Source organism: Sorex araneus, chromosome 3 (genome assembly GCF_027595985.1).
Source record: "Sorex araneus isolate mSorAra2 chromosome 3, mSorAra2.pri, whole genome shotgun sequence".
Lineage (NCBI taxonomy): Eukaryota > Metazoa > Chordata > Mammalia > Eulipotyphla > Soricidae > Sorex > Sorex araneus.
In genome coordinates, this window is record NC_073304.1 from 140,455,323 (window position 1) to 140,472,363 (window position 17,041).

The 17,041-nt window shown below is 45.5% G+C and overlaps 1 protein-coding gene across 1 annotated transcript in view; it reads left to right on the plus strand.

The window, feature by feature from the left end:
• Positions 1-453: 453 nt before the first annotated feature.
• The window catches only part of SLC24A3 (solute carrier family 24 member 3), a 653,927-nt gene continuing 637,339 nt past the window's right edge, over positions 454-17,041 (plus strand). The window contains exon 1 of the mRNA XM_004614409.2: positions 454-1,625. Coding sequence (XP_004614466.2) covers positions 1,211-1,625 — 415 coding nt within the window. The 5' untranslated portion in view covers positions 454-1,210. The remainder of the gene's footprint in view (positions 1,626-17,041) is intronic.

The following is a 17,041-nucleotide window of genomic DNA, read 5'->3' on the forward strand; positions in this document are numbered from 1 at the left end:
CTCGAGGCCACTGCCTTTAATGGACAACCTCTCGGCTCGGCAATACTTGCGCTGGATGAGGACGGCTGCAGGGTCACGGGGGACGAGGGACAGTGACCTCAAGGGTTGGCATGGCCTGGTGTGCCCTGTAGAAGAGCCAGGGTGGCCAGGACCTAGCAGCCAGCCTAGCCCAGCAACTGTGCCCTTTCCCTTAGCTACATCACTGGGCCGGCTCCAGATGATCGGGAGTGAAGTGCGAGCCCAGGCCAGAGGGGGGAGCCAAGGCACCCCCGGTGAGCTCAGTCTTTGGGGAGTCCTGCTTCAGGTCCCAGGACTAGCGCACCAGGGGATCCCCACAAGGGGGCGAAGGAAACCCAGGCGGTCCCCGGGGAGGAGGCCAGGCAGGAGCCGAGGCGCGCACCATGCAGCCCAGCGCACTCGTGGCTCCGGGTCTCCGGGCAGAGGCTGGGCAAGAGGGCGGGAGGGACCCTCCGCCCGCTCGGAAAGTTTCGGGCGAATCCCTTTTCCTGGAGATCCGCCGGTCGGCGGCGCCGTGTGTTTCTCGAGAGCGTGGAGGGGACCTCCTGAGCCGCTGCCGGCCTCCCCCTGGCACGGAGCGCTCGAACGGTTGCGCGCGGGGCTCCCTCCCCAGCTCAGTCTCCTCCCCACGCGCCCCATCGCCGTCGTGCTGGCCAGCGCCCGGCCGCGTCCCCGGCGCTGCCCCCCGCCAGTGCCCACGCCGTCGCCGCTGCAGGCTGCCCGCGCCCCCGCCTCGCTCCAGGTGCCCTTCGCGCCCCGGCCCCAGACCCCCGCCCCCCGGGCTCCCCGGCCCCCCGGGTTCCGCCCCATCCCCGGCTCCTGGGACCCCCAGCTCCTCGGCTCCCGGCCCCCAACCCCCGGTCAGCCGACCCCCGCCCCCCGCCCCCAGGCCCCTCGGCCCCCCGAGCCCCCGGCCTCAGGTTCCGACCTCCCGGCCGCCGTCCCCCGCCCCCCGGCCCCCGGGTCCCCGTACCCCGGTCCCCGAGCCCCCGGCCCCCGGGCTGCCCGGCACGCGGAGCGGGGAGTAGGCGGGCGGCCCCGCGACGCCCCTGCAGCCGCCCAGGCCCTCCTCCCGCCGGTCCCGGCCGCTCCTCCTCCCGCCGCCGCCGCCGCCCCCGCCTCCCGGCAGCCCCCGCCGCCCCCGCCGCGCCGCCGCCCCAGGCCGAGCGCGGCGCCCAGGAGCGTGGGAGCCATGGCGAGCGAGCAGGAGCGCGAGCCCGAGCGCCGGGAGGCGGCCGAGCGGGACGGCGGCGACGGGGACGACGACGACGACGAGGAGGAGGAGAGGCAGGGGAAGGAGAAGGCGCAGGAGGCGGCGGAGGGCGGGGAGGCACCGGGCGCCAGCCCCGCGGAGTACGGGCACGGCTGCGAGCGCGACGCCGACGAGCCCCGCGGCCCCGGGCGGGCGCGCGGCGGGCACGCGCGGCGGCTGCGAGCCGGGCTGGCCGTGGGCAGCGGCCGGCCGCCGCCGAGGATGCGGACCCGCGAGGAGGTGGTGCGTGAGCGGCGCCGGAGCCGCCGGAGGGACCTGCTGCTGAGCCAGCTCTGCTTCCTGGCCTTGGTGGCGCTGCTGCTCTGGTCGCTGTCGCGCGTGCAGGAGAAGAATGGTGAGTGCGCGCCGCTTGCCCCGAGTGGGCGCTGCGGCACTGGCGGTCCAGGGGTCCCCGGGCTGGGCACCGGGCGGTCGGGGCCGGGCCGGGAGGGCCCGGGGGTAGCGGCCGAGGGCTCCCCTGGCCCCTCCGAGGAGCTCGGGGGCACCCCTGTCTGCCTCTCCGAGCAGGAGCGCGCGGTGGAGGCACGCTCTCTGCCGGGCTACCTGTGCCCCCTGGCGCTGCCCTTAACTGCTTGCTGGAAGGGGCGGGGGAGAAGGGGGTGATGGGGAAGGCTACTCCCAACCAGTTCACGAAGGCCAGGAGTCAAGTTGTCCTGGAAGATTCGCCACCTGCGCAGGTAACCACCTGTACACTCTGATCCAGAGCACGAAGGGGCGATGGTTGGCGAACTCCCAGTTCTCCATATGTTCTTCCTAGAGAACAGGTGGACAGGAAGAAAACTCGGTGCCCACCTTTCCGCATCAGGTTCGAGGACTTGTGATAGGACAAAAGTGTTGGCCACTTGGCCAGTGTCCCCCATCCCCTAAGTAGGCACACTGGAATGACGAAGACTGCGGGGAGGGCTGTATTAGCTTCAGGTGCTGTGTGGGTGCAGAGCGCTGTTTGTTCCCATAAGGATTGTATAATTTGGGGTGGGGCCGCTGGGCAAATTTCTGAAAAGGGGGCGGTGGGCCAAATGAGTTTGGGGACCTCTGTACTTCCAAGGCCCACTCCTTGGGAAAACGGATCTCCTCTTGGACTTGCAGTTGGAAGACAAGGCTTGGACTGCATGCACTGCCTGCGTCTCTGGTGCTCTGCGCATCGCGGTACTGGTGTTCCCAGCGAGTCCATCCTTTAAGCCATAACTCCTATCTTTGCCCTTGGCTTTGCCTGATTTCCTAGAGAACTCATCTCAGGACAGTTGTCTGTTGAAAATAGGAGGGATGCTGGCGTGCAGCTGCCCGATAAAGGAAGGAATAGTTGGAAGATCAAGGAGAGAATACTTGTAAAACCATTTTCTATCCCAGTAGTTGGGTTAGTGGTGTTCCTTGGAAGACAGCTGTCTAGATGGTCAAGAGAAAAAGCAGTCAGGCAGTTGGGGTTTGGATTTAAGTTGAACAGAGCTCTATAACAAGGTGTTAAGAAGGGCATTTTGATAGGGCTGCTAAAAGATGTTTAAAGGTGCTATCTGTTAAAAAAAAGGCAACACCCTTGATTTTCTGGACTGGTGTTTCATGGTGAAAGGTTTTGGTTCAGGTCTTAGCAGATGTCCTTTGTTCAGGGTTTTCTTCTGGGAAAACCCTGCTTAAGGAACATTCCTGGTGGTGCTTGGGGAACCCTATGCAGTACTGGGGATCGAATCTGGGTTGGCCATACACAAGCCTTATCCTCTGTATGATCTCTCCGGCCCCAGGTCTTAGCAGACGACTAAACAGACTTCATAACCATAAACATATATGGTAATATAGTCTGTCCTTGGGTTCGGTTGAGCTGCTAAAACTCTAGTTCTGAATCCCAGATGTCTGGCTGTGAGGACTGACATCGGGAAGGGAACTGGGCCGGGTGGTCGGGTGGGGAAGCTGCACCTCTCCAAGGGCAGTCAGACCTGCCTCATAGCAGTTATTTATCAATTCTTTGGAAATGGATTTTCATTAGCCTCCTTTCCATCTTTCCTGTATTTTTTTCCCAAGTGCAGAGTTGGCATGTACCTTTGGAAAGGGCCTTTCCAAGTCAATTATATTCCAGCTATTTTTTTTTTTGGTATGTGCTTGTTGGGGTTCTGCAAGCCATGGTGGAGTTCCTACCACTTCCCAAGATCTAAGAGATACTCTGCCAACATGATGACTGGAATGTCATTTTGTGTTGTTGTTGGTGGTGATGGGGGGGGATGTTGGGCCACACCCAGAGGTGCTCAGGGGTTATTTCTGCCTCTGTGCTTAGGCATCACTTCTAGTGGTGCTTAGGGGTGCCAGAGATTGAACTCGGGTTGACTCTATGCAAGGGAATCACCATCCTCACCCTGGCCCCTGGAATGTCATTCTGAAATGGTGTTTCTAGCAAATGCATTTTGGTTCAGTTGCCACTGACTCAGATTTAACTTCACAGTACAGCCGTGTTCCTCTCTTAGGTTTTGCTCTTTATACCTTTCCTATTCTCTCTCTCACTTCATCTTCAGTCCTTAAATAATTGTAGGGTATGAGGTGGTCCCTACCCTAGGAACCCCCAGAAACTGAACAGTACAAAGCCAGAGGTTTTACGATGGCGGGGCGGGGTTACCATGTTTCGTTGTACTTCTGTTGAAAATCACCTTTCCTTCCATTGGATATTAATAATTTCATTCTGTATAAACAATAATATTTTGTAGCCAAGCACAAGTTTCAAGGGATCATTTTAAAAGATATTAATCTATTAATCTGCCAATGATTATTTTGCTGGTATGGGTTTTTATTAAGCCAAATTAAGCATATCAGTGACTTTTACCCTGGAACCTTGAGTGTTCCTCTGCTAAAGAGTCATTTTAAATGTGATACAAAATTTAAACTCAGCCTTGTTTGAGAGACACTGTGACTTAGAGTGACAGAGTGATCCTTTTAATGAAACACAGCAGAGGGTAGAGAAGGGTTAAAAAAAAAAAAGAAACACCGAGGTGGCCTGGCTTTATGCTCTCACCTCCTTTCCGGGTATTTCTGTTTCCAGGGAGGACTCAGCTTTGTAATATTTATATAACCATGTAGGCACCCCTTCATAATGATCAAAAGTAATATTTTTACTTATTCACCTCAAAAGGCTTGTAATGGTTATCATTAAATGTAACCTCTCAAAAGTCACTTTTCTAGCATATTGATTTTTTAATTAGCTATTTTTTTTTCCTACCAACCCCCAAACCAAAGTGGAGACAGTGTTGTTTAGTGTTTGTAATCCTGTGGAATATGAGCTCTGGAAATCAAATCAAACTACGTGTCCATTGTTTTCTGCTGAGGTGGTGCATGCATGTGGTTTAACTGAGATCAGGAAGGGTTAGAGCTGGATCAAGAGGCTAATTCTAACAACTAAACTTAAGTAAAAATAGTCATTGGAACTTGGATTAAATTCTGGCTTTAATTCCAGTTACTGTGCTAAGTAGATTTTATGGACATTTCCTATTTAATTTGAAAACCCTCTTTGTAGATTTTTGAGTCTTCAGCAACAATGAGAGAGAAGAGACTTGGGTGCTCTTATTGTCAGTGGAGGTCTCATTTTTCATGTTCTAAGAGCAAATGAATTGAAATAAGATTTGCTAATGGGGATTTTATTTCTCATTTGTTTCACTGAGAAAATACCTTTGAATTTGGAGGAATGGATTAGGCCTCACCTGGTGGTAATCAGGGCTTACTCCTGGTTCTGTGCTCAGGGACCATCATTCCTGTTGGTGTTCAGGAAACCATATTCAGTGCTGGGGATTGAGCCAGGGTCAGCTGTGTGTAAGGCAAGTGCCTTAACCCTTGTTATATGTCTTTAGCTCCTAACTTGGTACATTTTGTATGGCTGATAACTGCTTGAGTTTTTCTTTAAAGCAAGGAATCTGGTTCTTTTTCTAAAACTGATGTGGGTAAAGTCAGGGTTTCTAACTCAGAAATAATTATAGACATTTCTCCTAGATGGTTCGCTTCCATTGAGGAGGAATGTAAGCATGAATATTGGCAGATGAATAGTGGAGAAGAAAAATTATACACACACATATTTAAACATCTTTCTGAATTTTGAGATACTTTCTGCCCCAGTATTACTGTATTTCAAATGACCCTGAAACTTATTGGTGAACAATAACCATTTTGGTGTTTTGCTCATGGATTCTTTGAGTCAGAAGTTTGGACAGAGTATGGTGGGGATAGCTTTTCTCAGTTCTATCATGTCTAGCCCCTCAGATGCAGAGGTTGGAGGTGGTGATTTAACAGCTGGGTATGGAGCCACCTGAAGACAATATCACTTCCATTCTGTGGTTGATGCCAGCTGCTGACTGAATCTCAGCTGAATTATCAACCAGAAAACTTAGAAGTTTCCTTTGTACATGCTTCCATTTGAACTTTCAGAGCATGGCAGCTGGATTCCAAGGAAAAGTGGGAGATAATGGTGTTTATATGAATTAGCTGGTAAAGTCATGTAGTATCACATCCATAATTTCTTTTGGTCAAGACAGCGACATATGTTCAAGGACAGGAGACGTATATGGCATCACGCACTCCCTGGCCGAGTGTTAGGTTCCATCATAAGAAGACTGCATGGTGTGGAAACTTTGTTGTGGCTGTTTTTTAAAAACTGGCGATCTAAACAGATAATTACTTGAGTGATTTAATAATACACTACACATACGTGTTTACACATTCATTGCATTTTTGAAATACCTTCCAAACATGCAAGGTTGCTGCTCATCTTAGATTGTGTGGGGTCCAGAGGAGGTCTTCAGGAAGAGGGCTGTGGTGAAGATTTGAATTGCAAATTTCAGTTTGAGGTCCGAGAGCCCATCTTTAGCTCCTTGGATTCCCATTCTCAGGGTACTGGCCCTAACTTTTGCATCCCTGTGCAGCCTTCAGGGAGAAGTGGCCGGGTCCTCAGACTCATTCTCTCCACTCCTGTTCTGCCCAAGTTGGCCTCATTTCTTTCTTTTTTTCTTTTTTTTGTGTCACACCTGGCAATGCTCAGGGGTTACTCCTGGCTCTGCACTCAGGAATTACTCCTGGAGGTGCTCGGGGGACTATATGAGATGCTGGGAATTGAACCCAGGTCAGCCGCATGCAAGACAAACGCCCTACCCACTGTGCTATTGCTCCAGCCCCAGCCTCATTTCTTAAGAGGAGTGCTTGTGATAAAACTTCGCTGGACTGGCTAGCACACACTTTTATTTTTCATGCTTTATAATTCTGCTCCAATCCAGCAAAGTTGCTGCTGTTGTGGTTTTTTGTGGGTTAAATTCTTTGTGGGTTAAAATGAAGCTGCAGGAAGGTAGAGTGCCTTGCCTAGTGTCCTCCCTCCCTTTCCTCCCACTCTCCCTTGCTCTCCCTCTCGGCTCCCTCCCTCCCTCATCCCTCCTCCTCATTCTCTCCCCTCTCCTTCCTTCCTTCCTTCCTTCCTTCCTTCCTTCCTTCCTTCCTTCCTTCCTTCCTTCCTTCCTTCCTTCCTTCCTTCCTTCCTTCCTCCCTCCCTCCCTCCCTCCCTCCCTCCCTCCCTCCCTCCCTCCCTCCCTCCCTCATTTTTTGTTTGGCTTTTGGGCCACATCTGCTGTGCTAAAGGCTTCCTCCTTGCTCTGCTCTATCCCTATCGCTCCTAACTGGCTGGAGGGACCAAAAAGAGTGCCAGGGATAGACCCCAGGCCAGACATATGCACAACAAGCACATTGTCACTCTCTGTATGTTTCTCTGGCCTTTGGTGTCACTTTCTTAAGAGTCAGGCTTTGAACCCAAGCCCCCCCACATCAAAAACTCCTGTGCTGCATTTCCTAGCCTGGTGTTTGGAGGACATGAATAGAAGATAAAAATCAAACAGCCTTTTTCAGTCAACTGGGAGTAAAGGAGTAACAGAAGGTTGGCTTCACAGAAAGCAGTATTTTAGAAACACATTGCTTTTCAACCTTTTCTATTTTCTGCATAAACATATATCTATATATATAGATAGATGTGTCTCCTTCTTCCTGGCTTTTCTTAGCTGTTCATCAACCCAGATTTTTCGCAAAGATTTCCTCTACTTGCAAGCTTTGAATCCTTGTGGGAAGATATATATATATATATGTATATATATACATATATATATATATCTTACCCTGGAGGGTTGGCAAAGCCAAAAGAATTGCAAAACCAGCCATTTGTTGAGAATTCCAAGGTCTATTGGAAGTTGGCCGATAGGACCAGCGTTTGGCAACTCTAAGGAGGTTTATTTTCCCCTGAGTGAAGTAATTTGGGTAGGGGAGGCTTTCTAGTCCACAGTCTTTTCTAATGGAGAAACTGAGGCATGGAATGGTTGAGAAAATTCAACTTAAGCATACAGAAAATGTACCTGAAGTAGCATAGGAAACAGATGCTGCTTCTGGTAAGATAATACTTTTTTTTTTAAATGTCTTTAGGACTTTTTCTGCCTCTAAGTTCTGTAGCACTTGTTTTTGTTTGTTTTGCTGTGGGGCCACACCTGGTGGGATTCAGAGCTTACTCCTGGCTCTGTGCTCAGGGATCACTCCTCATGGGCTCAGACCATATGGAGTCCTGGATATCAAACCTGGGTCAGCAACGTGCACTTGTACTATCACTTGTACTGTCACCTCAGTAGCACTTGGCTGGAAATTATTTTTATCAGTTGCAGTGGTTTTAAATATGATTTTATCCTGTAGAATCTAAGACTCTGAAGTTTGATGGATTTGAATTAAAGTTTTCTGAGTGATGTGGTGACAGGCCTGACTCAAGCAGTTTGAATTACTGAGTCACAATTTATGAGACTAGATGACATTTCCTCAACCTCTCTGTGCCTGCAGGTCTCACAGGGTCCATGTCATCTCTCTGGAACCCTCGTACGGCTTCTGGAGGTGGGGTGATGCTTCTCACTTGATGCTAGTTCTGGGAACCTTCCAGCCACTCACTGGTTCCCCAAGTCCTGCTTTCACCTTTGTAATGTGCCTTATTATGAGATCTTTTTCCATTGACAACCCAGAGCCAGGTCTTGGCTGGTGCACACCAGACCACACAGGGACTTTGTTTATTCATGTGGTGAATACCTGACAGAATTTGATGAGTTGCTGGGGACAGTGATGTCAAGGACAGATACCCAAACTTTTGTCTCATAGTTCTGGGACTTTAATGCAAAGAGAAGAATCAGATAACTCGTTTTAAATAATTTTGCCTGATATGAATATGAAACACAGCATGTTATGGAGGAAGAATAGGTGGTCAGGGGAAGTTGTAATCCTGGGGTAGGGGGAAAGGAATCATGTTGGTAAAGGATAGGGGGACAAAAGGCAAACTCAGAAAATTGGGTAAAATGGGCCAGAGGGTGACTACAAGGAGTTAAGACCTTCTACATGGCTGACTCCCAGGTCAATCCCAGGCATCACGTATGGACCTATGAGCACCGTCAGGAGTTATCTCAAGGACATCTGATATGACCCCCAATCCGCAATCTCTTCCACAAGAGAAAATTGAGTAAAAGACACAGGAAGGCTCTTTCAAAAGCATCAGTTGCAAGTGACAACTAGAGAAATAAAAATGTTCAGTTTTTATTGTTCTCAAGAAAATTTAAACTTAAAAGTCATCATTTTGTAATATCAGAATATCAAAAAAGAAAGAAAACATAGTAAGAATAATATCAAATATTGTCAAGGTTAAGGAGAGACAATTTCTCTAACTGCTGGAAGGAGTAAAAATTGCTACCCTCAGTGCCATGGGAGACTGTAGTGAGACAGTCAGGTACACAGTTTAGATGGAGTGATAGCACAGAGTGTTTGCCTTGCAAGTGGCCAACCTGGGTTCGATTCCTAGCATCCCATATGGTCCCCCAAGCACTGCCAGGGGTAATTCCTGAGTGCAGAGCCAGGAGTGACCCCTGTGTATTGCCAGGTGTGACCCAAAAAGCCAAAAAAAATTAACCCAAAGTTTAGATGAATGAGGACTGCTTTTCATATGAGCCTGCTCTATACAAAATTGGGGAGGGGATTAGATTATCAATATATAGATATTTCAGTATTAGATAGATATTGAATAGACATAGAGCCTGAGAGATAGTGCAGTGGAAAGGGTGCTTGCCTTGCATGTGGGTGGCCTGGGTTTTATCTCTGGACTCATATGGTCCCCCAGGCACTGCCAGGAGTGATCTCAGTGCACAGCTGGGTCTGGCTCCCCCTCACCCCCACAAAATAAATTAGAGACTGGAGCTATAGTTCAGTGAGTAGGGTGCTTATCTTGCCTTGTGGCCAACCTGGGTTTGAGCTCCCAACATCCCCCATATAGTCCCCCAAGCATTGCTAGAGTAATTCCTGGGTATAGAGCCAGGAGTAACCCTTGAGTGTTGCTGGGTATGGCCCCCGAAAAACAAACAAAAAACTAAAGAAAGAAAGAAATTGGCTAGACCTGTATGTGACCATGTAGCGTATTTCAAAAGTCATAACAGCTTTTTGAAAACAACTTTTTGAACTTTTGAGCATAGATATTAGGTCGACATTAAAAGGACATTTCTGGAGCTGGCCAAATTAAATTTGTTTACTTAAACCATATGAAACCTTACCCTCATTCCTTTTTTTATTGTTATCTTTATGTCTAGGAGAGGATGAGGAAAAAAGAATAATCTGAGATCTAGTTTGAGGAAATTTCATGTTTATGACTTTGTGTTTTTCTCCTTAATTTTCTCTTTGTGTTTCTGCTTTGTTTGACCTTATCAAGTCATTTGCACTTGAGTTTCAGGATGACAGAAAGTAACAGGCATATTTCCTGAGTAGGACTTGGACATTGAGCCGAGGTGTGTGAGGAGGGTAATGGGCAACCAGGAGGAAGTCAGGAATAAGCAGCACTACGACATTGACTCATTAATATTATTTCTAAGAAAATGAATGAAACATTCATTTTTGGACATTTTGTCCTTGGTTACTGGTAAAGCATGTGGGTGGTATATGGTTGACTGTAAAAAGTCAAGATTATAAAAATTTGTTATGCATGGATATCTGTTAATAATGTACATGAGGATGAAATAAAGTCTTTAATTAATTCTATAGGTCTTAATTTTCTCTGTTATAAATACCTGCTTACTCAAAAACTTATTTATGTCTGAGTCCTGGTCCTAGATTTTGTTCTAGTGTTCTGGGGTATAACTTGAGCATTATGTTGATTTATTATTAAAGCATTTAAAAAATTTTGATTCACTGTGAGATATAGTTACAAGCTTTCATGTCTGTGTTACAATCATACAATGTTCAAACACCCATCCCTCCATCAGTGCACATTCCCCACCACCAATATCCCCAGTATACCCACCTTTCCACCCTCCCACTGTCTCCATGGTAGACAACATTCCCAATAATCTCTCTACTTTTCGGCATTATGGCTTGCAATGCAGATGCTGAGAGGTCATCATGTTTGGTCCTTTATCTACTATTGGCACACATTTCTCATCCCAACTGATTCCTCCAACCATCATTTTCTTAGTGATCCCTTCTCTACTCCAGCTGTCCTCTCCCTGCCCGCTCATGAGGCAGGCTTTCAACTACAAGGCAATCTTCCTGACCCTTCTATCTACTGTCCTTGGGTGTCGGTCTTGTGTTATGTTATTTTATGCTCCACAAATGAGTGCAGTCTACCTATATGTGTCCCTCTCATTCTGACTCATTTCACATAGCATGATACTCTCCATGTTTATTCACGTATAAGCAAATTGCATGACTTCATCTCTCCTAACAGCTGCATAGTATTCCCTTGTATAGATGCTCGAAAGTTTCTTTAACCAGTTGTCTTTTCTTGGGCACTTCAGTTGTTTCCAGAATTTGGCTATTGTGAACAGTGCTGCAATGAACATATAGGTACAGATATCATTTCTACTGTGCCTTTTGGCATCCTCGGGATATATTCCCAGAAGCAGTATTGTGGGGTCATATGGAAGCTCAATTTCTAGTTTTTGAAGGACTTTCCATATTGTTTTCCAAAAAGACTGGACTAGTCGGCATTCCCACCACCAGTGAGAGAGCATCCCTTTTTCTCCACATCTACGCCAGCACTGACTGGTTGCTTTTGTTCTTTTGAATGTGTGCCAGTCTCTGTGGTGTGAGATGATATCTCATTGTTGTTTTCATTTGCACCTCCCTTATGACTAGCTGACTAGCGATGTGGAGCAATTTTTCATGTGCCTTTTGGACATTTGCATTTCTTTTTTTGATGAAGCTTTTGTTCATTTCTTCTCCCCATTTTTTTTATGGGTTTGGAGGTTTGTTTCTTATATAATTCTACTAGTGTCTTGTAAATCCTGGATATTACTTCCTTATAGGTGAGTATTGGGTAAATATTCTTTCCCATTCTGTGGGCTCTTTCTGTATTTTGGTCACTGTTTCTTTTGAAGCGCAGAAGCTTCTTAGTTTGAGGTAGTCCCATTTGTTTTTGTTTGTTTCCACTTGCTTCGTCAGTGGTGTTTCATCCTTAAAGGTGCTTTTAGCTCCAATGTCATGGAGATTTCTGCCTACATTTTCCTCTGTGTACCTTATGAATTCATGTCTGATTTTGAGGTCTTTAATCCACTTTGATCAGACTTTTGTGCCTGGCACTAGACAGAGGTCAGAGTTCATTTTTTTTTTTTGCAAGTAGCTATCCAGTTTTCCCAGCACCACTTGTTGAAGAGGCTTTCCTTGTTCCACTTGACTTTTGTCAAAGATTAAATTGTCATATATTTGGGGGTCTGTGACAAGATAAACTCTGTTCTGTTGGTCTGTGGTTCTGTTTCTAGCCCAATATCATACTGTTTTAATTACTACTGCTTTGTAGTACAGTCTGAAGTTGGGGAAGGTGATGATGCCACCCATCTTCTTTTTCCCAAGGATTGCTTACTCTTAAAGCATTTTGATAATTTATTAAGTGTGCAGTCAGACTGGGCACTATTGGATTAGGTTTGTGGTTAGTATTTACCATATTATGGCTATGTCAGTGAATTTTATAGCTGAACTGTGAAATACACTGACTTTCAATTTTCTGTCCTGAATGTAAGCCTATTTTTCTGTATAGTTTTCTAAGCCTTTTCAACTAATTTAAGCTGCCTTCATAGCCTCTTCATGTGTATACTGCTATTTGATGTTCTCTTCAATTCTCTGAGAAAGTCTTGACTAGATTTTTCTCTCCTATTCTAGTCTGGACAGGTTGCCTGTCCAATCTGCAGCCCAGCATCCCTTCATTCTGTTTGTCTTTTTTTTTTTAAACAGCTCTTCCTTTGTCTGCAGTCTTGTTTCCTGGGACTGATTTATATGTATTTCTTGTTTTATTCCTTCCTTTGGAGTATACATTTTGGGGATCACACTCTAGGTGCCTTCTATAACAAGACGTAGCACTGTAGCACTGTTGTCCTGTTGTTCATTGATTTGCTCAAGTGGGCACCAGCAGCATCTCCATTATGGGACTTGTTACTGTTTTTGGCATACTGAATAAGCCATGCGTAGCTTGCCAGGCTCTGCTGTGCGGACAGGATACTCTCAGTAGCTTGCCAGGCTCTCTGAGAGGGATGGAGGAATCAAACCCGGATTGGCCACATGTAAGGGAAATGCCCTACTTCCTGTGCTATTGCACCAGTACATAACAAGAGGTATGGAAAGTAAAGGTTTGAGATTTGGGTCGTCTGAACATATATTCTATTCCCACACTTAGAAGATACGTTGGGGTAAAGAATTTTATTAGAATCTTTCTTTTTCTGAAACAGTGACTAAAATACAGAAAGAGCCCACAGAATGGGAAAGAATATTTACCCAATACCCATCTGATAAGGGATTAATTTCCAGGATATACAAGATACTTATAGAATTGTATAAGAAAAAAACCTCCAACCCCATCAAAAAAATGGGGAGAAGAAATGAACAGAAGTTTCCTCAAAAAAGAAATACAAATGGCCCAAAGGCACATGAAAAATTGCTCCACATTGCTAGTCATCAGGGAGATGCAAATCAAAATGACAATGAAATATCATTTCACACCATAGAGACTGGCACACATTCAAAAGAACAAAAGCAACCAGTGCTGGCATAGATGTGGGGAAAAAGGGATACTCTCTCACTGTTGGTGGGAATGCCGACTAGTCCAGTCTTTTTGGAAAACAATATGGAAAGTCCTTCAAAAACTAGAAATTGAGCTTCCATATGACCCCACAATACTGCTTCTGGGAATATATCCCGAGGATGCAAAAGAGCACAGTAGAAATGACATCTGTACCTATATATTCATTGCAGCACTGTTCACAATAGTCAAAATATGGAAACAACCCGAGTGCCCTAAAACAGATGACTGGTTAAAGAAACTTTGGTACATCTACACAGTGGAATACTATGCAGCTGTTAGGAGAGATGAAGTCATGAAATTTGCTTATAAATGGATAAATATGAAGAGTATCATGCTAAGTGAAATGAGTCAGAAAGAGAGGGACAGACATAGAGGAACTGCACTTATGTGTGGAGTGTAGGGTAGCATCACATGAGGCTGACACCCAAGGACGGTAGATACAATGGCCAGGGGTATTGCCCCATAGCTGGAAGACTGCTTCATGAGCAGAGGGGAGAAGGCAGATGAAGAAGAGAAGGGATCACTAAGAAAATGATGGCTGGAGGAACCAGTTGGGATGGGAGATGCATGCTGAAAGTAGATAAATGACCAAACATGATGATCTCTCAGTGTCTGTGTTGCAAGCTATAATGCCAAAAAGTAGAGAGAGAGTATGGGGAATATTGTCTGCCATGGGGGCAGGGAGAGGGTGGGAAAGGGGGAGGTATACCCAGGATATCTGTGGTGGGGAATGTGCACTGGTGGAGAGATGGGTGTTTGATCATTGTGAGATTGTAATCCAAACATGAAAGCTTGTAACTATCTCATGGTGATTCAGTAAAATTTCAAAAATTAAAAAAAAAGAATCTTTCTTTTTCCCTCCGGATTTTGCAGACATTGTTCTGTCATCTTCTAGCTTTCAGTGTTACCTCTGAGAAGTATGATGCTGAGTCTTAAAATTTTTGTATATTTATTTTTTTGTATATTTTTAGGCCACAGCTGGCAATGCCCAGGGGTTATTCCTGGCTCTGCACTCAGGAATTACTTCTGGCAGTGCTTGGGGGAACATATGTGGTGCCTAGTGTTGGATAACTTTGGGGTGACCTTGCTCCTCCTGCAGGGAGCTTAGGTTTATTGAGTTACTCCCACAACAGTGCCCCTGAGGCAATCCAATTCCATCAAGCACTTATAATCCTGTATTGCTTTTCTCTTTCCTTTATGTCATTTGCATGGTTTAGCAATGTCTTTTTTGTATAGACACAGGAAGACAGTTAATGCTATGCTTTGTAACATGGGAGTTAATTGAATCAAAAATAATATTTACTCCTAGGCAACCATATTTACTAGATTTAAGTGTCAGTTGTCCTTAGTTCCTAGCATTCCAAAAGCAGGGTTCCTACGAAGGGACTGGATAGACCCAGGGCAAGCTGTAAGCTATCCTGGCATCTAAAGGGGAGAAGCTAAGCACCATAAGTTTAATTAGTTAAGAGCATGGTCATGAAACAAATTCTGTCATGACCACAAAAGAAGTAACTGAATAAGGATCCTGCTGGTATTAGGAAAGACTAACCTGGCCTGAGGACTATGGTGTGGAGCATATAGTGAGATGTGCCCAGGAAGAGCCAACCTTTAAACTTAATATATCTCTTACTGTGTTCATGCAAAATGACTAGAAATATTTAAAAAAAATGTGATTGTTTAAATGGATTACTAGCTGAGGAAAGGAGAAAGCAGTACATCCCAGATGGAATCCTGCCCTTGAGCGGATCTCCTAGTAATCTAGAGTTTTGAACCCTCAGATGAGATCTTGTCTTTGAGTTAATCTCCTAGAACTTCCCCTGAAGTTTACTTCTGTGTGTTGTTATGACAATGTTCAACCCCACCGATGGGTACCCCCACCCTTCATGATTTCTATATAACTATGCTGAAAGGGGAAAGAGGGGACTAGACAAGGACTGGAAGCAGAGGACTTTGAGGTTTACGAGGAGACTAGGATGATGGAACAATGATTACTGGGACAACAACCAAAACTACAAGTATGATTGTACTGTAAGGGAGATACTGGACTATGCTGGGGAGGAGAGAGAAATAAACTGACTACCAAAACAAGCCAGGGGCCCTGCTTCTCCATTCCCCAGTCCCTCGTCTGTCCACCAACGTGCGCCAGCCAGGGTAATGGTTCTCGGCCACCTAACGCTCAAGTTCTGCGTGCCCACCATGCTTTTCTTTGGAAACTCACATCTAACATTGAATCTGAGTTGGCTGTGTGCAAGGCATGGGCCCTTCATCTGTACTATCTCTTCAGCCTCTGAGTTTTAAAAGTTTTAGTATGAAATTCTCTCTCCTATGTAATCCCACAAGCATATGTATGGTAATGTTATATGAGATAACCATTATCTGACAGATGTAATTTTTATGTTCATGCAATTGCTGGACACTCACTTAATTTTTTTAATCTGGGTGCTTTTGCCTTTATATCCCAGAACTTGTTTTTTTATGATTTTTAATTTATCCTATGTTCATTTTCATCTTTTTCTGAGTTGTTTGTTATTTGGATGTTTGACTTCTTGAATAAACCTTATGATTTTTTTCATATCTTCATTTCTGATTCATAAGTTCTTCTTTTTGCGCTGATTTCTGTAGATTTTTTCTTTAAAATTTTAAAATTATAGTTTAGGTAATAGGCTTGAAATAGACTTCTAGTTTCTGGTTTTGATGTACAAAGCAAATACCACCACCAATATCAATCTTAGATTTTCTCATTCAGTTCTCCATTTATTTCCCTGAGCTTTTATTCCATGCTACCATATTTTAATTTCTGAAGACTTTTGTTTGTTTTTAGCAATATCTTATTCTGTTTCATGAATATGTGATCTCTTGTATCCTTAAGAAGGATAGTTATCTTGGAGAGTTTCTATCTCCTAATAGGTTTTGTATCTCCAAACTGCTATTGTCTCTCTGCTTTTAAAAAAATATTTTCTGTATCATGTGCTTTCTTTGATGTAAAGGGGCTGAATCGATAGCACAGCAGGTAGGGTGTTTGCCTTGCACATGGCTGACCCGGGTTCGATCCCTCCATCTCGGATAGCCTGGCAAGCTACCGAGAGTATCCTGCCCGCACAGCAAAGCCTGGCAAGCTGCCTGTGCATATTAAATATGCCAAAAACAGTAACAACAAGTCTCACAATGGAGATGTTACTGGTGCCTGCTTGAGCAAATAGATGAGCAATGGGATGACAGTGAATCCTTCTCATGTACTCAAATTTAAGTGAACCATTAAAAAGATGACTGGAAATGGCAAAGTGAGAGTCTGTAAATTGCATCTCTGTGTGGTCATCTGACTGAGCCATGTCACTGGGCAGGCCTCCATGTCTCTAGTTTTCAGCTTTTGTCAGTGGTGGTCAGATTTCCGAGAAGAGGGTCTCTCAGTATCTTCTCTTGGGGGGAAAAGACTTGACTGCTTCTGGAAATCCAATAAGAAAATGAAAAAAAGAAAAGACCTTGGGTCTGGGATAGGTTTGTTTAGAAATATTCTTCTTGGTTGGAAGAGGTATCAAGGACAGACATGGGCATGAAGAACTGAATTACTCATCTAGATAAATTGTGGGGTCATTCCAGTGATTTAATTCTTACTCTTCCCATCTTTGCCTCTCTTTCTGCATACCACATTTCTCTCTTATAGGTGCTGTACACATGAATAA